General features: G+C 41.8%; 1 protein-coding gene across 3 annotated transcripts in view; it reads left to right on the forward strand.

The window, feature by feature from the left end:
* Positions 1-17229, forward strand: part of LOC126162790 (polypeptide N-acetylgalactosaminyltransferase 5-like) — a 217469-nt gene that overhangs the window by 147290 nt on the left and 52950 nt on the right. For all 3 annotated transcript variants that reach the window (XM_049919508.1, XM_049919509.1, XM_049919507.1), the window contains one exon: positions 15679-15845. In XM_049919508.1, the coding sequence (XP_049775465.1) occupies positions 15679-15845 (167 nt within the window). The remainder of the gene's footprint in view (positions 1-15678; positions 15846-17229) is intronic.

Raw genomic sequence — 17229 nt, forward strand, 5'->3', positions numbered from 1 at the left:
GTTGAGTCCATGCCATATCGAGATCCTGCACTACCCGGGTAAATGATGGTCCGATACAATATTAGGAAGTATCCCATGATTTTTGTCACCTTAGTGTACTGTTATGACCGGATGCATTGCCCTGACAGAAGATATCTTTCCTTCCTTCATTTTTATGTCCACACCTTTTCTGTCTTTTCCCCCTCTTCGATGGGCCAGTATTGCCGCACCATTTGCGAGGTAATCATGAGAAGAATCTTTTTTTGCCTCCAGCGAGACACTAGCTGTAACCTTTCCGTCAGATGAAATTGACTTTCACCATTTTTTATGCGTTGCTACTGGCTTACCACACCTCTTTGATTACGCTTTCGTGTCCGACTTGAATAAAAGTGCGTCTCTAGTGTTTCATCTCCAATAAATGTAAATTTTCATGAAGCATACTTTTTAAATAGTCAGTTTAATTAACGTTTCTGAAGCCTACTTTTTGGTTGTGGCTCTACTCTCTGATGGTGGTCTAAGTACAGAGGTTATTGTTAGATCCACACTTCACCCATAGGTTACTGACTGGTACACGATCAGTTGCAGTTTTTGAAAACTATCTGGACACTGCTGGAAAATTCGTTTGAACATCTGCTTTTGGTCATCTGAAAAGGGCACAAATGCATCAAGCTTCCTCGTTTTATGTTCAAAATGTGGCGTCAGGCATTTCATCACTTATCGCCCAGTACCATATTTTGCACTTTCTCGACTTTTTCATCTGTTGTAGTTTTTTTAATGTTCTGAGGGTTCATTGTCTTCAAAACCTGCCTTTGATTTCAGTCGCAGCTTCTTAAGATTTTAAAATGAAGGAAAAACATCGCTTTGAAACCTTCGCCAACTTTGGATGCATCTTCGTTCACGATAAACCTTTCAAAACAAAGAATTTCATGGTGGCACTGTCTTCTCGTTTATGTTATTGAACAAAATACAGACGAGAAGACTACTTTACAAAGCCGTATCACAAAAAATACTTCTCTGACCATGATGAGACTTCACTTACCTAACTGCACAAGATATAACAACATGACAAAAGTATTGACATCAACGCCATGTCTGTTAAAACCAAACAACCCGCAGATGCACGGTGCAATTTGGCCTTTTTCTTCTACACACAGATAGGTGACAGGAAAAACTCTAGGATCGACTATGGATGAACCACAGAAATTTACATTTAGAAGAACCTTAAGTAAATCTAAGTAGCACGAATGAAGTTAGTAATGAAGCCCTAGTACGACTGGTTCATGAGTATTTCGGGGAGGGCGGTTGGGATTTATGAGTAATGAGGGGGGGGGGGGAGGCGGAATATTATACCAGCAGCAGAACATTTAGTCACGAATCTGTTAAGTCACCAGAAAGGATCACGATGATGTGCCTCAGAGGCAGGCTTACTATTAAATTGACAAAATTTCGAGAGCGCTCATTCCAAGAGCAATATGTATCTTATTAAATGACCCTGACGAATCCGAGTATGTGAAAAGGGTTACTGCAGTCATTCCTCCTGCGCTTCGGCCGGCCGGGCTGGCCGAGCGGTTCTAGGCGCTACAGTCTGGAACCGCGAGACCACTACGGTCGCAGGTTCGAATCCTGCCTCAGGCATGGATGTGTGTGGTGTCCTTAGGTTAGTTAGGTTTAAGTAGTTCTAAGTTCTAGGGGACTAATGACCTCAGATGTTAAGTCCCATAGTGCTCAGAGTGTTTGAACCTCCTGCGCTCCGTTCGCGAATAGAACAGCAAAACACGGGGGTGGGGGTTGTGGGAGTGATATCATATGTTAAGTCATTGTACCCTTTGTCACACACCATAAGATGTAAATGTTCAGACTGATCCCCATTCAACGCTACGTAAAAAAAATCTGCACACGAAAGGGGCCAAAAATTCTTGAACTTATAAGATCGTATATTTAAGTGACTGTTTCAACCAGCCAGTGGTTATCTGCGGAGGTCAATCCGTGCGTGGAACTTAGACGAATAAAATTTATTATGTAGATAATTTTACTCAGTAATTAATATTTGGCAGTAAAGTAGGAACCAGTTATTTTCTAGCTTTTTTATAAGGAAATCTGCCATTTAAGGTGCAATCCGAACCAAGATGAAACTTTTTCATGTACAAAAGCGCTGGCGAAGATGAAAGTAGGGGTAAATGGCAGAAAGAAATTACAGGACAGGGGTTGGAGGATCGATCGAATGCTGAAACTCTGAATTTGTAGTCAACACCGACGAAACCACCAAGGTAGTGGACACTCTTGGCAGGAAGATGTAACGCCCAAATCTCGGTGGGTTTCTCCACCACCCACTGGACATCCACAGCTAGGTAAAAACTTCCCCACTAAATGCGTCCTTCAACAGTATGTATCCCTTTGGTTCCTGCATGTTTTCGAATATCATCTTTTCACCTTCTATTAGATCGTGATCACGGTCTGCCTTAGTTATTGGTATGCAACAAAGAACTTCCTTGGCTTATCCTTCCTCTGTCCACCTGTCTGCATATTCCGCCCACTTTCATTTCATTTTCATTACAGTCATAGTTACGTGTTCCACTCTAGTTTTCCCGTAAGCCATTTGTTTGTTTTCATGTATTTCACATCAAGCATCTCGTCATTTTTCGCTAAATAATTCTTAGTTCTTGATTGGTTTTCGTATTTGGCAAAGTATAATCTAATAATACATATTAATTCTTAAGATTTCTGCCCTTGAATGTTTTTTAAGCCCTTATTTGGTTTACCGAGAGCACACCAGATTATTTTTACTGTCCTGTTCTCTCCTTTGCTGTCACTCACTCATCGTCGATAAAATAATGTAAACAAAAAATTCATTAACTTACTATTACTTCCTTGTTAATTTATCCTATTTTCACTTAGATGTGGTAGTTACACATTTGTTTTAGTTTAATTATAACCTATCTTCGGACTTATTTTCATAGTTTCTTTATTGCACTCTTCTATTCATTTTTTAAATTTATCTGCACTCGAGGCAAACAGTTCAGTGTCATCAGCAAAAAGGAGGACGTAGAGATTGTTGCAGGGACACCTATTCCATCTTCGTTTTCCCATTACAGTCATTTGAAAACTTTGTGGGTCTTTCAAAAATGATTTTGATGAGGTGGAATCTTATTTCCTAACTTCTCTTTCTATTCTGAATTCCACATTATCGTGAGGAAGTCTAGTGGAAGCTGCAGTGTTAATCATACAGTGGTGCCACGAGAGATTTCAACTTCTAAGACATATCACAACGAACAGTTCACTGGCAACGCCGCGGCATTAGTTCTTTAGAACACAAAGGCTTTCTGCTCGTATATTCCACAGACGTCATCATATGCTTCACTTTCACAACTGTGGCTTCACGGACAGTTGCCAAACAGTGTGGAAAGTTGAAAGAGAATGTCTCTCCTGCTTCTGAAGGGTGCCCGTTCTAATCTTGACACTTACTGCTGTGTAATTTCGCTTTCGGGACGTAAGGAAATTTCTGCACAAACTGAACAACAAAAATGAAACCAGAATGTCGTTCAGTCGGAGCTACTTGCTGCAAACATCTAAGAAAGTAAACAGTATTACTCTAGTGGAAAAGTTTCAACTTTGTTGCTGATAAATGTCGTGAATTAGTATTTCTACTGTACATAAAAATGTTTTACAAGTATGTGAAAATACGTGATGCATAATGTGCCTAGAGAGAACTTGTAAGCAACTGTTTGATACATGTTGTTGACAAGAATACTTTTCGTGTTTCAGCCTGGAAAATGCTGAGATGAAATAGTAATTTTATTTAAACCCGGCAGTCATGTGACATCTATTCGTGTTCATCAGATTTATCTTTACGAACGCGGTTTTTCCATAATACGACAACGAAAATTCTCCTTTATCTCTAACAGAAAGAATTAACCGGTTTTATCCACCAGGTTTACGACTAAATTGATTCTCCACTCTATCCAGAGCACAGTCCGTCATCATGGACCCAATATGTAACTGTATCAAATTTTGAGAATGAAAAATGTGGTCACAGTCCTGTATAGCGACACAAGTTTGGCCGATGCATATATCGTGATTACTCATTTCTTCTGTTTATTTTTAATTTTTATTTGTCTCTCATTCCTTGCTCTTTTAACGCGGTTTTAGTGTGGTACTGATCGGCATGACGTTCAAAGAGGAAGATTTGAGAGATCAAGATAATATCACCAGTCATATTTGGAGAAAAGGTCCTATCCTACATCTCATCCGCAAGCCGTGTTAGGGTGTGTGGCGGAGGGTTTGCGCTCCCATTTCTTGTTCCATTCGCGAATGGTTGTTCGGGAAGGACAACTGTCGGCGACGGTAAGCTTCCATAGGTGCTCGAATATCTCTGATTGCGCGAAAAGGATGTAGGAGGAGATAGCATGTTTGAAATGTTTTCTCGTACTGTTTCTCACTTGTAGTGCCTGCAAGTGAAGTTCGGTGAGCATCTCCATGACATTTTCGCACTAACTAAACGAAACCACGACGATACGCGTCGTTATTTTTTGGATCTCACCTATCTCCCGTATTACTCCTACCTGGTAAGGGTCCTAAACTGAGGAAAAACAATTTCGTAAGCTACCTCTTTTGTAGGTGGACTGTACATTTCCTGAGCATTCTCCCAACAAATTTAACTGACATCTGCTTTTCCAGTTAGCTTCAGGTAAGGGGCCTCAAATGAAAACAAGACGGAAGGAAAAACTTAAACTGTTTGTTATATCAAAAGTATTCGCCGTAACTGTTAACGCATGTACCCACTGAGAGACACGACGCTCAATGCCTTCATGGAAAAATGCTTGTGGTTGCGTTCGGGACCAAGATTGTACCCAGGCGCCTATGTCTTCGTCCGAAGCAAATCGACGGCCACGAATGTCTTTCTTCTGGGCACCAAATATATGGAAATCGCACGGGGAGAGATCAGGACTAGGCTGGACGATGTGGAGGATGTGTAAGGACTTCCCACCGAAACCTGTGCAGCGTAGTCGAAACGACCTTGGCGACACGTGGGCGCACATTATCATGTAACAGAATGAATCTGTCCGTCAACCCGCTGCCCATTGACTTCCTGGAACACACAATATTGAGGATATTCAGTCCAGCTGTCAATCATGTGATTATTGTCACAACATGTTTCGGGACAACATTATCAAATTTTCAAGTGTGTGCTGTGTGTGTGTGTGTGTGTGTGTGTGTGTGTGTGTGTGTGTGTGATGCAGCTCTCCATGCTGCTCTATCCCGTGCAAGCTTCTTCATCTCCAAGTACCTGCTGCAACCTACAGCCTTCTGAATCTGTTTAGTGTATTCATCTCTTGGTCTCACTCAACAATTTTTACCCTCCACGCTGCCCTCCAATACCAAATTGGTGATCCCTTCATGCCTCAGAATATGCCCCACCAACCGATCCCTTCTTCTAGTCAAGTTGTGCTACAAATTTCTCTTCTCCCCAATTCTATTGAGTACCTCCTCATTAGTCATGTGATCTACCCATCTTCTTCAGAAACGCTTTCCTTCCCATTGCCAGTCTACATTTTATATCCTCTCTACTTCGACCATCAGCAGTTATTTTGCTCCCCAAATAGAAAAAACTCATTTACTACTTCGTCTTATTTCCTAATCTAATTCCCGCAGCATCACCCGACTTAATTCGACTACATTCCATTATCCTCGTTTTGATTTTGTTGATGTTCATCTTATACCCTCCTTTCAAGACACTGTCCATTCCGTTCAGCTGCTCTTCCAGGTTCTTTGCTGTCTCTGACAGAATTACAATGTCATCGGCGAACCTCAAAGTTTTTACTTCTTCTCCATGGATTTTAAAACCTACTCCGAATTTTTCTTTTGTTTCCTTTACTGCTTGCTCAATATACAGATTGAATAACATCGGGGAGAGGCTACAACCCTGTCTCACTCCCTTCCCAACCACTGCTTCCCTTTCATGCCCCTCGACTCATAACTGCCATCTGGTTTCTGTACAAATTGTAAATAGCCTTTCGCTCCCTGTATTTTACCCCTGCCACCTTCAGAATTTGAAAGAGTATTCCAATCAATGTTGTCAAAAGCTTTCTCTAAGTCTACAAATGCTAGAAACGTGGGTTTGCCTTTCCTTAATCTGTTTTCTAAGATAAGTCTTAGGGTCAGTATTGCCTCACGTGTTCCAACATTTCTACGGAATCCAAACTGATCTTCCCCGAGGTCGGTTTCTACCAGTTTTTCCATTCTACAAACAAGAAAACCAGACAACAAATCCTCCTTACACCGACAGACTTATAAGGACTACAGACTTCCTGAGCTGTTGCCTACCTTAAATTCTTTTTATGCTATTAGACCTCGTCACAACTTAAAAACAAGCTGCACACGTGAATTGTCAAAATAAACCATAAACTATGAAACATAAAAGATCAGAAGCCCGCGCATCCGCCGTTCCCGAGGTTCCGTTGCAAACTGAAAACCGCTGCCATCACCTACGAACGATGATATTTACTTAAATGCCAATGCTCAGCAGCAAAGATACTACTGCCTGTTATAAAATCTTTGTGAAATGCCTGTAGGATCGCAGCCCATTCTAACCTAACATTGCATCTACGCTGCAATTTGAACGGAAATAGCACGAGAAAATCCTGTGTCACTAGGTAATATACTGTATGTAGGTGGCTGCTTCTTGAGGAGAACACAAGCTGAAGTGTGCTCAGAAGTGCGCCGACACACAGCTCTTTCAAGGCACAGTAAATCTCTACCTCCTTTAAATTTCATAGCAGCCAACCTTTTTCTTCAACGTGCAACATCCTTAAGCTTTCCATTATAACCGCCAGCGAAAGCTGCTCATTCTTGAAACACTTTGCTACAACTGACGAGCCCTTCACTCTGTTATTATGCTCTTTAAATTTAACTTTAAAATTCCGTCCCGTCTGCCCCACGTATCACGCTTCACAATCCTGACATTATACTTCATACAATCCCGATTTCCTCATGCAATCCTCATCTGTGTCGATTTTATGCCTCAGCCTCTGTCCTAATTTGTTGTCCGTCTTGAAAGCAATTTTAACCTCTTTATTGCTAAACCACCTCACTAATTCGTGTGAGATGGTCTTATCATTTTCCTGGTTACGAAGTCTAACTGCTACAGCCAACCGATATATCAACCATGCATCAAAACCATTTTCTACCGTATTTTGGAAAAATGCTAATTCATGTTTGTGGGGGCGGCATGAGAACTTATCATTAACAGCCTCTGTGAACTCTTGGCTTTCCTAAAAATTCCCATCTATAGCCTGTTATTCTTATTCTCGATCCTCAGCTCCAGATATTTAAGACTCCATGTTGCTCATGCTCTGCTAAAAAAGCTATGTCCTTCTGCATCTTATTAAAGTCATTCTCTAACTCATTTATTTCTTCCAGCGACCGCTGATATATTATGAAAATATGATCAACGTGCTTTATGTACACCTGTATTTTGTCGCTGTACTTAACATTTGCCTTTAAAAAAGCCGTTTCGTACTTATTCACCAAGATGTCTGCCGTCTGTGTGCTAGTGCACATCCCGTTGCTAAACCTTTATCCTGTACATAAAACTTATCATTTAAATTAAAATAGTTGAATGATAAAACAAACTTTAATAAACGTATAAATTCATCAATTCCCACATCAGATATTTGACCACGCTCTCGTAAGTTGTTTCCTATAACGTCCGTCATTTTCTCCACTGACACATAGTGTATACAAATTAATCACATCTGATGCCAACATTGCACCGTCATGTAAGTTGCTTTCTTGTATCAACAGCGCTGCCTTCTTAGTATTTTTAACCGAAAAGATTTCTTTATAAGTAGACCATTTCCGAAGCATCTCACTTTATCGCATGCTATTTCTGTTCACAGCCGGAGCGCAGAGTAAGTTTCAAGTTAGAATGGGATAGGACCACACAGGCATTTCTCAAAGATTTTATGACAGACAGTAGTATCGTTGGTGATGAGCGTTAGTCTTTACGTAAACATCATCGTTGATAGGTGATGGCAGTGGCTTTCAGTTTGAAACTGTACCTCGTGAAGAATGGATGCTCCAGCTTCTGATGTTTTATGTTTCATGGTTTGTGTTGACAGTGCAAATGTGCAGCTTGTTTTTAAGTTGTGACGAGGCCTAAAGGCATAAAAAAAATTTTAATGTAGTTTATAACTCGGGAAGTCTTTAATCCTCATGGGTCTGTCGGTATAAGGAGGATTATGTTACCTGGTTTCCTTGTTTGCAGCATTTGAAAATGAGATGATGGTGTCCCGAAATATGTGGCAATAATCGCACGATTGACAAATGGCTCTAAGCACTAACATCTGGGTCATCAGTCCCCTAGACGTAGAACTACTTAAACCTAACTAACCTAAGGACATCACACACATCGATGCCCGAGGCAGGATTCGAACCTGCGACCGTAGCAGATGCGTGGTTCCAGACTGAAGCGCCGAGAACCGCTCGGCCACAGCGGCCGGGCACGATTGACAACTGGACTCAATATCCTCAACTTTGTTGAGTAACAGATGTATGATGGCTTCACACCAGTTTTTCTGGAACATGGCGCCACAGTTAACGCTCGGCGATATGTGGACACATGCGAATTCAAGTCCAAACGGCAAGGAATGTTAACGGACCGCATCATTATGTGGCAGGATAAAGCCCGGCCACATGTTGCCAAGGCTGTTTGGAGTACGCTGCAGAAGTTTCGTTGAGAATTCCTTAAAAATCCTCCATACAGTCCCGATCCATCCCCGTGCTCTATCCACATTCTTCGAGCCCTGGAGAAAGGCGTTGGTGACCGTCTATTTGCTTCGGGAGAGGTGCACGCCTAATTACAATCGTGGTTCCACAGACAACCGGAAATATTTTTACTCGAAGGATTGGCCGTCTTGTCGCACAATGGAATAAGTACACTAACAGTTGCAGCGTTTTTTTTTAAATAATGAACTTCTTACTTTTTTCCATCTGTCTCGTTTTCATTTTACTGTCACTTATACAGTCGTCCCCTTTAGGTCACTCCGGACATATACTCGTAGATATTTCATGGTAGGTACCGTTTCTAGTGATTAGTTGCCAGTTTGCCAGTTGGTTCCTGTGCTGCTGGGAGGAGGGGACGACTCCCCCTCCCCCCCCCCCTCTCCCTTATGATCCGCCTAGGGTTAAGAGTCAACAGACAGCCCTCCGTACCAAGCGTCGATGCTGTGCAGGTCTTCGTGCATTACTACCAGGTTTTCTAAAGTTGCTTTCACGACTTGTTGAGAAACGCCAAGGGATCGAGACGGAGAAAGAGGTCCAGTGAGCAAGAACAGCCAGCATCACGCTTTATGCACTGATAAGCGAGAAGTTGAGGCGCAGGAGGCAGGTGGAAATCTAGTAGGTTGACGGAGAGCAGTGTGGTTAACGCTCTCTAGGTACAGCTTTGACCGCTGTGGGACGAGCAGCGCTTCCAGCAGATTGCCTATCTCGACCCGCAGCGGAGGAGCAGAAGTCACGAGACGAATGCAGCAGTCTTGGGGAGTGCGGAGAAGAGCGAGCTTTCACCCGCGCTGCCAGTGAAAGCGCAGGCACGCGCGTGCTCGGGCGCCATCTACAGGTTTAGTTATGTTTTTGGGGACGCGTCTCTGGGCGTCCGCGTGTATAATACCACACTAATGTACAGTCAGCAGACTGTCATCCTCCTTAAGTTAGAACCGCCAATACATACAGTCGCGAATAGCGATACTCCCGCTCATCTCTGTCGCGCATAGCGACAGCAGCGCTCCAAGCGGCTGGTAAACTACACCATACTGTATATGGAGTGCCTGTGTTGTTCAGAAGTCCGAAACAACGCTCGTTTGAACATGCGTGCATGACAAGCACTGAGCCGGCTACAGCCGTTACGGAATACATGAAACGTATTCGCAGTTGCGAATATAGACAACCATCAGCTTTATAATGGAATGACGACAATGAAAATCTGCGCAAGACCGGGAGTCGAATCCAGATTTCCCGCTTGTATCTCGCAAGGAAACGCATGACGGCATATGGAAGTTTGGGTCTGGCCGTGAGTCATGCTCGGAAAGCGTAATGGTAAGGCGACCGCTCGCGATAAGCGGGAAACCCGGGTTCGAGTTCCGGTCGGGCACAAATTTTCGCTGTCTTCGTTTCAGTATACAACTGACGGTTGTTCATATTTGCAATTGCGAATACATTTCATGAGTAATGCGAATATTATCGTTTATTTTCATTCCTGACATGGGTTTTACTAAAAAAGCACATGTAGCACAATCAGTTGTATCAATAACGAAAGAAAAAAACACGTTTGTCATTCTTAAAGCGGCCTGCACGCTTTCAAGATTTATTGATTGACAGTACTAGTTTGTCAAACCTTCAATATATTGAAGCCACTCTAACTCCATAAATACTATTGACTGTTGGCAATGGAATATGCCGCAATTATATTAGCTATAGGTAGCAACCAGCAACGTAAAAGAGGAAATAGGTCCGAGAATGGCTGAAAAAAGAAGCTACTTGTCGTATGTTAATTTACTGACAGAAATCACGTCCATAGATCCTACGATTTCTTAAACTATAATAGGATAAGTCCTGCATCTTATGACAAATTGTTAATGATGATACTATAGGAAATACGGAAGCTAGGTATGTTAATGAGAGAGGCAATCGCAGTCGACGAGAAAGTAGGAGTAACTTCGAGATTTCTGACGACAGGCGGGTCATTCGAATGCTTGAGTTAAGTGCTGTAATATTAGCAAACACAGTTAGCAAAATCGTTTTGGAAGCCTGTGAAGCCATTATATCGGCCCTGCGCTGATGTACTGTTTATTACCCTTTGTGATAATGTAGTGAATATGACATGCATTTCACACCTATCTTACTACTCATTGCATTTATGTGACGGACTTCTCGAAATAAAAGCGTTTTTCGCCACGCTGTCGTATTCAACAAGATAAAGCTATGTTTACAAATTAATAAAGTAGCAAAGACGTAGCAAATCGTCTAGTAAATAGGTTTCCACAACTATTTTGCTGACTGCGTTTGATAACAGTACAGCGCTGAACTTAAGGCAGTCGAATGACCTGCGTGTCGTCAGAAATCTCGAAGGTACTCCTAATTTCTTTTCGACTGCGATTGGCTCTCTCATTAACAGGGCTTCTCTATTTTATATAGTTTCAACGTACTCTTACATTTCATTAATGGTTCACGATATCAAAACAAACCTATTGGCGTGCTTTGGTAACCCAAACGGGCGAGCGAGTTTTTTTGTGTAGTATGACTAACTGCCTGTTGGCTTCTGTCTCGGATTCTTAGGCCGACGTTTTGTTTGGTGATTTTTCTGAAGTTTGTCCAGCACGAAGTGGCTGGCAGTGTCAAAGCTTCATCGTCTGTTACTAACAGTGGAACACGAGACAGAAACCAACGGTCAGTTTGTCAAACAAGTGGCCACGAAAATCTTAACAATTTTTTATAGTGTGCTTAATCTTCATAATATTGTTATTTATTCATGTTTTGGAATAACTATGGGTTTTAAAATGGAACTAAATACTTCTTAAGACATACTATAGCTTGGTGATACATGTATTAATGTTCGTATTTAAGCATATTGGAAAACAATCCAGTAAATGTGCTAAATGAAAGGCAAAAATCTGCCGGGATTTTTTGAGTCCACATTTAATACATTTCATAAATGTTTTGTGGGGTCAGTTATTATTGGTTTTTCCGTCTTGCGCTTACTGCAATTTAATCACAAAGAGAATTTTGCACCAGATGCGTTTCGCTTTTATGTATAAAACATCTTCCGTGGTTATTCTGCAAACTGGATACATATATTTGTATTTTTTGTTGTTATAGATTAAAAAATCTTTTTGTTTATTAAGTTGGAGCGCAAGTTACTTATGGTGTTTCTTTGCATATTCTCCAAATTTCTGTTGCTTCCCTCCTTGCTAGCAGCAGCAGGTGATATCGAAAGATTTCGTTTCACATACACTCTTGGCAGTTTTTGCCATTCCGCAATATTTCTTGTACTGCATTTGGGTTATTTACATTTCACCTTCGTAAATCGAACTGAAGTGTGTGTTTTCCTATTCTGCACAGTTTTACAGTGCTTATGTCTGTTCGTTTGTTTTCGTGCAGGTTGTAATCGTTGCCAACCTGTGAAACTACATTTATTTTAATTAAATTTGTGTGCGTGTGTGTGTGTGTGTGTGTGTGTGTGTGTGTGTGTGTGTGTGTGTGTGTGTGAAGGTTGAGAGGAAATTGGGGTGGGGGAGAATTGTGAGGATTTTTTAAAGCATGTTATGGTCCGCTCTAGAAGCTAGGCAACTGCATCAGAAAAGAAGAGTAAATGCCATGTCTTCCATCGAAGAAAGGTTTTGGGACAAGCATTGTATATCTTCACAGTAAAGACATCTCATTTATATCACTTAGTTCGTAGGAGAGTGACTCCACTACAGTCACATAAACGGTCTGCTAAGTGCTGTCAGATTGTCTCAAAAAGCCATTTATCGTCCCGGTGCTTGGTTTGTTGTTAGAATCTTGCTGCACATTGAAATAGTTTGCGCTCTTCAGCAAGGTGGCTGTATTGCCAGCTGCATTTCTTCGGAACGATAATTGGAACACAGTGTGCCGAATTTCATGACTCCACACTGGTGCCACAACACCCCCAAAATTCACAGAAGTTTTCCTACAACCTTGCAGGACTGACACAACAGGAAGATGGATATTGTTTCTGGAAACATACCGTAGGTTGTGGCTAAGCCCATCTTTGCAACAGTCTCTCTTGCAGGAGTTCCAGTCGTGGAAGGTTGCAGGAGGTCTGTGAAGTTTGGAAGGTGGGGATGTGGTACTGACGGACCTAAAGCTGAGAGATTGGGTCATCAGTCGTGTGTGGATAGCTCAGTCGGTAGAGCATTTTCCTGTGAAAGCCGAGGTTCTAGTCCTGGTCCAGCATGCAGTTCTAACCTTCCACGAAGTAGGGCACACTCTGCTACAGAATGAAAATTCATTCTGGACCTATACTAATACCCACATGATGAATGAACTGGAATTTGTCAAATCATCATCCACTTGCTGGGAAGTAAGCCCGATAAAGTATAGTTTATCAGAAAGGTATGCAGTAGACCAGATTTAATCAAACACAGTGCTTTAAATGCCGGTGCTTTAAATAACTTCAGGCATATGTATTCCTGGTGTATTGTGGCCACTCACTTCATGAAAAGTCACCATGTGAACCTATCTGAAACTTCCTGCCAGATTAAAACTGTGTGACGGACCGAGACTCGAACTTGGGACCTTTGCCTTTCACGGGCAAGTGCTCTACCAACTGAGCTACCCAAGCACGACTCACGCCCCACCCTCACAGCTTTAGGTTACCCATTCCAGTTTTTGGAACACCTCTTTGATTAAAAGCTGCCATGGCTGCCCTATATTCGTTGACTAAAGACTAGATGCATGCAAAAGCTTAACGCTATCTGCATCCTTACCCACACCACGTGGAGTGTGGATTGCATTATTCGACACCAGATTTACCAGGCTCTGGTCTCACGCCATTAACAGAGCCCTCTCGCAACTGTGTTATAGTTTTCAGTGACTCGGTGAGCAGTCTCCAGACTATTGATCGATGTTATTCTTGTCACCCTGTGATAGCTGCTATTCAAGGTCCTATCTGTGACCTCCTTCATAATACATGCTCCGCTGCCTTTATCAGGATCTCAAGTCATATGGGTATCCCAAGGAATGAACTGGCCAACCATTTGGCTAGAGAAGCAATTACCCACCCAACATTCTGACCTCAGTTTCAGATTCATGGGTACAGTTAAGACATCTCCTCAATCAGATGTGGAACATCATTTGGTGGGCTATTGCTATGTGGCACGCCTCCTTACATTTCTTTCATAAGGAATCCACTGCCCTGTCAAAATTTCTTTCAATGCCATGATTTTACTACTCCTACATGATTCCACTGTTCAGCCAAATTTCTGGCCAATGTCCATTACTGAACCATCTGTTGACAGGGGGGCTGGTGATCTCGCTGTTTATCCCTTAATCCTTAATCCCCCCCTCCAATGAACCGAGTAAAATAATTTATTCAGTAAGATTTTCTGTGGTATATTTGTGTGTTAATAAAAAACCCTGTGAGGTCTTTGTCTCACGTGATTTAGGACATGGTTGAGTGGCATTTGTAAACATTGCTAATCCTCTCCTCCCTTTGTTTCAGTTTGACTCAAATTTCATACCTCAACATTGACACAAAACAATTTGGATGTTACTGTCTAAGTATAAGGGGCGTTCAAAAAGAAACGAGCCAGAGGCATAATTGCAGAAACCAGTACCTGTGTGTTAGAAGTATTGACCCTCGCTCTCGAGACACTCATCCCACTGTGACACAAGGCAGTGAATGGCTGTCTCATAAAATTCCCGTGGCTGCAATGTTAACCCGTTCCGCAAGTGCAGCTGGACGCGCCATCCACACAAGTGCTGGAAAGGTGATGCTGGCGTCCTTCTTTGACCAAGATGGCCCCCTTCTGATTCATTTCCTGCAGCACAGGACAACAGTGAATGCCCAGAGTTACAAACCTTGACCACCTTTCGCCAAGCAGTCAAATCAAAACGACCAGGCTATCTCACATGTAGGGTCATTCTGCTCCACAACAATGCAAAGTGTCATACGGTCAACACAGCCGCGGCACTCCTGCAGAAATTCAAATGAGAGGTTCTCAGCCACCCTCCATACAGTCCGGACCTCTCTCCCAGTGATTATGCCATTTTTGGTCCCCTTAAAAAGGCTCTGAGGGGCAAACGATTCGCCTCGGATGACGTCGTCCAGCTGTATGTGCAGAACTGGTTAAAATTGCAGCCCCGAGAATTTTATGAGACAGCCATTCACCGCCTTGGGTCACAGTGGGACAAGTGCCTCAATAGCCAAGGTCAATATTTCTAACATACGGTACTGGTTTCTGTAATTATTCCTCTGGCTCATTTCTTTTTGAATGCCCCTTATAATATTAGTCAGTTTAAGTTATCAGTGACTATTTATCTTATTAAAAGCAAAATTTGAATGAGCAATGGCCAATGAGAAACCATTTTGAGAGAGGCACACTGAGAAATAATCAAATGCTGCTATTTTAGTTGGCATCCATAGATAGTGGTAAATTGATGTGATGTTCTTTACTCTGAGTGTAGTGTATTTGAACTTGCAAAGAAGCATGCATGCTATTTAATATGTAAAGTTACATTTAGAAATCTATTACCCCTCTAGCCCCTGAACTCCCTCTTTTCCAGGGGTCCTCCCCAACCATTTCCTCTTTTCACCACTGAAGAAGGAACGAGCAGCTCGAAAAGCTAGGGATACTGTCTCATATATTTGTATGTATGACTTTCAGTTGTACTGGTAATTTTCAGGTAACAGTCAGTTTATCTGTCTCTTCGTGAATTTAATGTACACATTGTATCACTATTAGAAGCGGTTTACCATATTTTCTTATATGTAATCATAGCAAATATTTAGCAAGTTATCTGATTATGTATCCTGATTTTTAGTGTAAAGTAGCTGAAAGATGTGAACTTTCAGCATACTGGAGCAACTGCAGGACAAGTTGAAACTTTCGCTGTTTTTCTGTTGTATTAATTAGCTGAAAGATGTTTTGTGTCTATTGGTAATTTCTATTATTTTCTGTACAGGTGTAAAACAAAACAGTATCCAGAGTTACTGCCGTCCACATCAATTGTCATTGTCTTCCACAATGAGGCCTGGTCAACTCTTCTGCGGACAATCTGGAGTGCTATAAACAGGTCTCCTCGTGCCCTTCTGCATGAAATAATTCTGGTCGATGATGCCAGTGAGAGGGGTAAGTGTTTCTAAATCACCTACTGTATTTCATTTTTTTCTCCATGATTGGTTGGTTGGTTGGTTGATTTGGGGGAGGGGATCAAACAGTGAGCTCATCGGTCCCATCGAATTAGGGAAGGAAGTCGGCCATGCTCTTTCAAAGGAGCTATCCCAGCATTTGCCTGAAGCGATTTAGGGAAGTCATGGAAAACCTAAATCAGGATGGCCAGATGCGGGTTTGAAGTGTCGTCCTCCCGACTGTGGGTCCAGTGTGCTAACTACTGGGCCACCTCGCTCGGTTTTTCCTCCATGTATGCACCAAGTGAGGTGGCACAGCTTAAAACAGTTGACTCTTATTCAGGAGTAGGGAGGTTCAAATTCCCATTTGGACATCCAGATATTACACCTTAAGTCTGATTCCTTTCCTGTTCTTTCCAGTCTGAGCTTGTGCTATTCTCTAATGATCACCAGGTATACTGAACATTAAACCCTATTGTTCCTCCTCCTCCTCTCCTTTTACATAGTTTCAATGTCCATTTGTTCATGTAGACGAGATATGAAAACCTTTCAAATCTCGTCTGATGCAATCCCCAGCAATCAATCTTTCCTTCTCATCCCGTACGGTGAGTCCCCCCTGGCCTGTGGTTCTGGGTGATTTTACCAAAATCTACCCCTTTTCCTAGACCTCCAGTCCTTTTCCTTCAACCTTTCTGCCTGAAGGAGGAGCCACTGGCTCTTAAAGCTTGCCAATGACAACCTTCTTTTATGTGTGTGTTCTGCCACCACTTGGCAAAAAAAACTAGTATGACACTTTTTTAAAATGAAGTAAAAAGTATAGAACAATTTCTTCGAGACCCCAGCCATATTCCTAACCCCATACAGACAGTTGTGAAAATTTTTGCTTGTGAATTTTTAATAGCTACAACAAGACTTCTAAGATTTATAACAAAAAATGTGGGGCACACGCAACACGTAATTGATGCACAAATGGTTCACCTCCTAACTTTTATCTGTTGTATGTGCCCCACATTTTTGTTTTAAACCTTAACAAGTGTTGTCAAGGCTATAATTGTAAAAACATTGTAAGCACAAGTTTTCAGGACTATCTATAAGGGCTTAGGAATCTGTAGGGGACTAGGAGAAATTGTACTTTTTAGTCAGATTTAAAAAATGTTTAATATTAAAAATTAATGTTTATTTAAATAATAATTTTTCTGTGTGTGTGTTTGTGTGTGTGTGTGTGTGTGTGTGTGTGTGTGTGTGTGTGTGTGTGTGTGTGTGTGTTTTCTCAGTGGATTTTAATCAATTTTTTTATATAATAATTTTTTATATACAGTGGGGTCACAAATGTCATGGAGTACCTCCTAAGAGTGTGTTGGACCTCTTTTTGCTTGGCATAATGC

The sequence above is a fragment of the Schistocerca cancellata genome, chromosome 2, assembly GCF_023864275.1.
Source record: "Schistocerca cancellata isolate TAMUIC-IGC-003103 chromosome 2, iqSchCanc2.1, whole genome shotgun sequence".
NCBI lineage: Eukaryota > Metazoa > Arthropoda > Insecta > Orthoptera > Acrididae > Schistocerca > Schistocerca cancellata.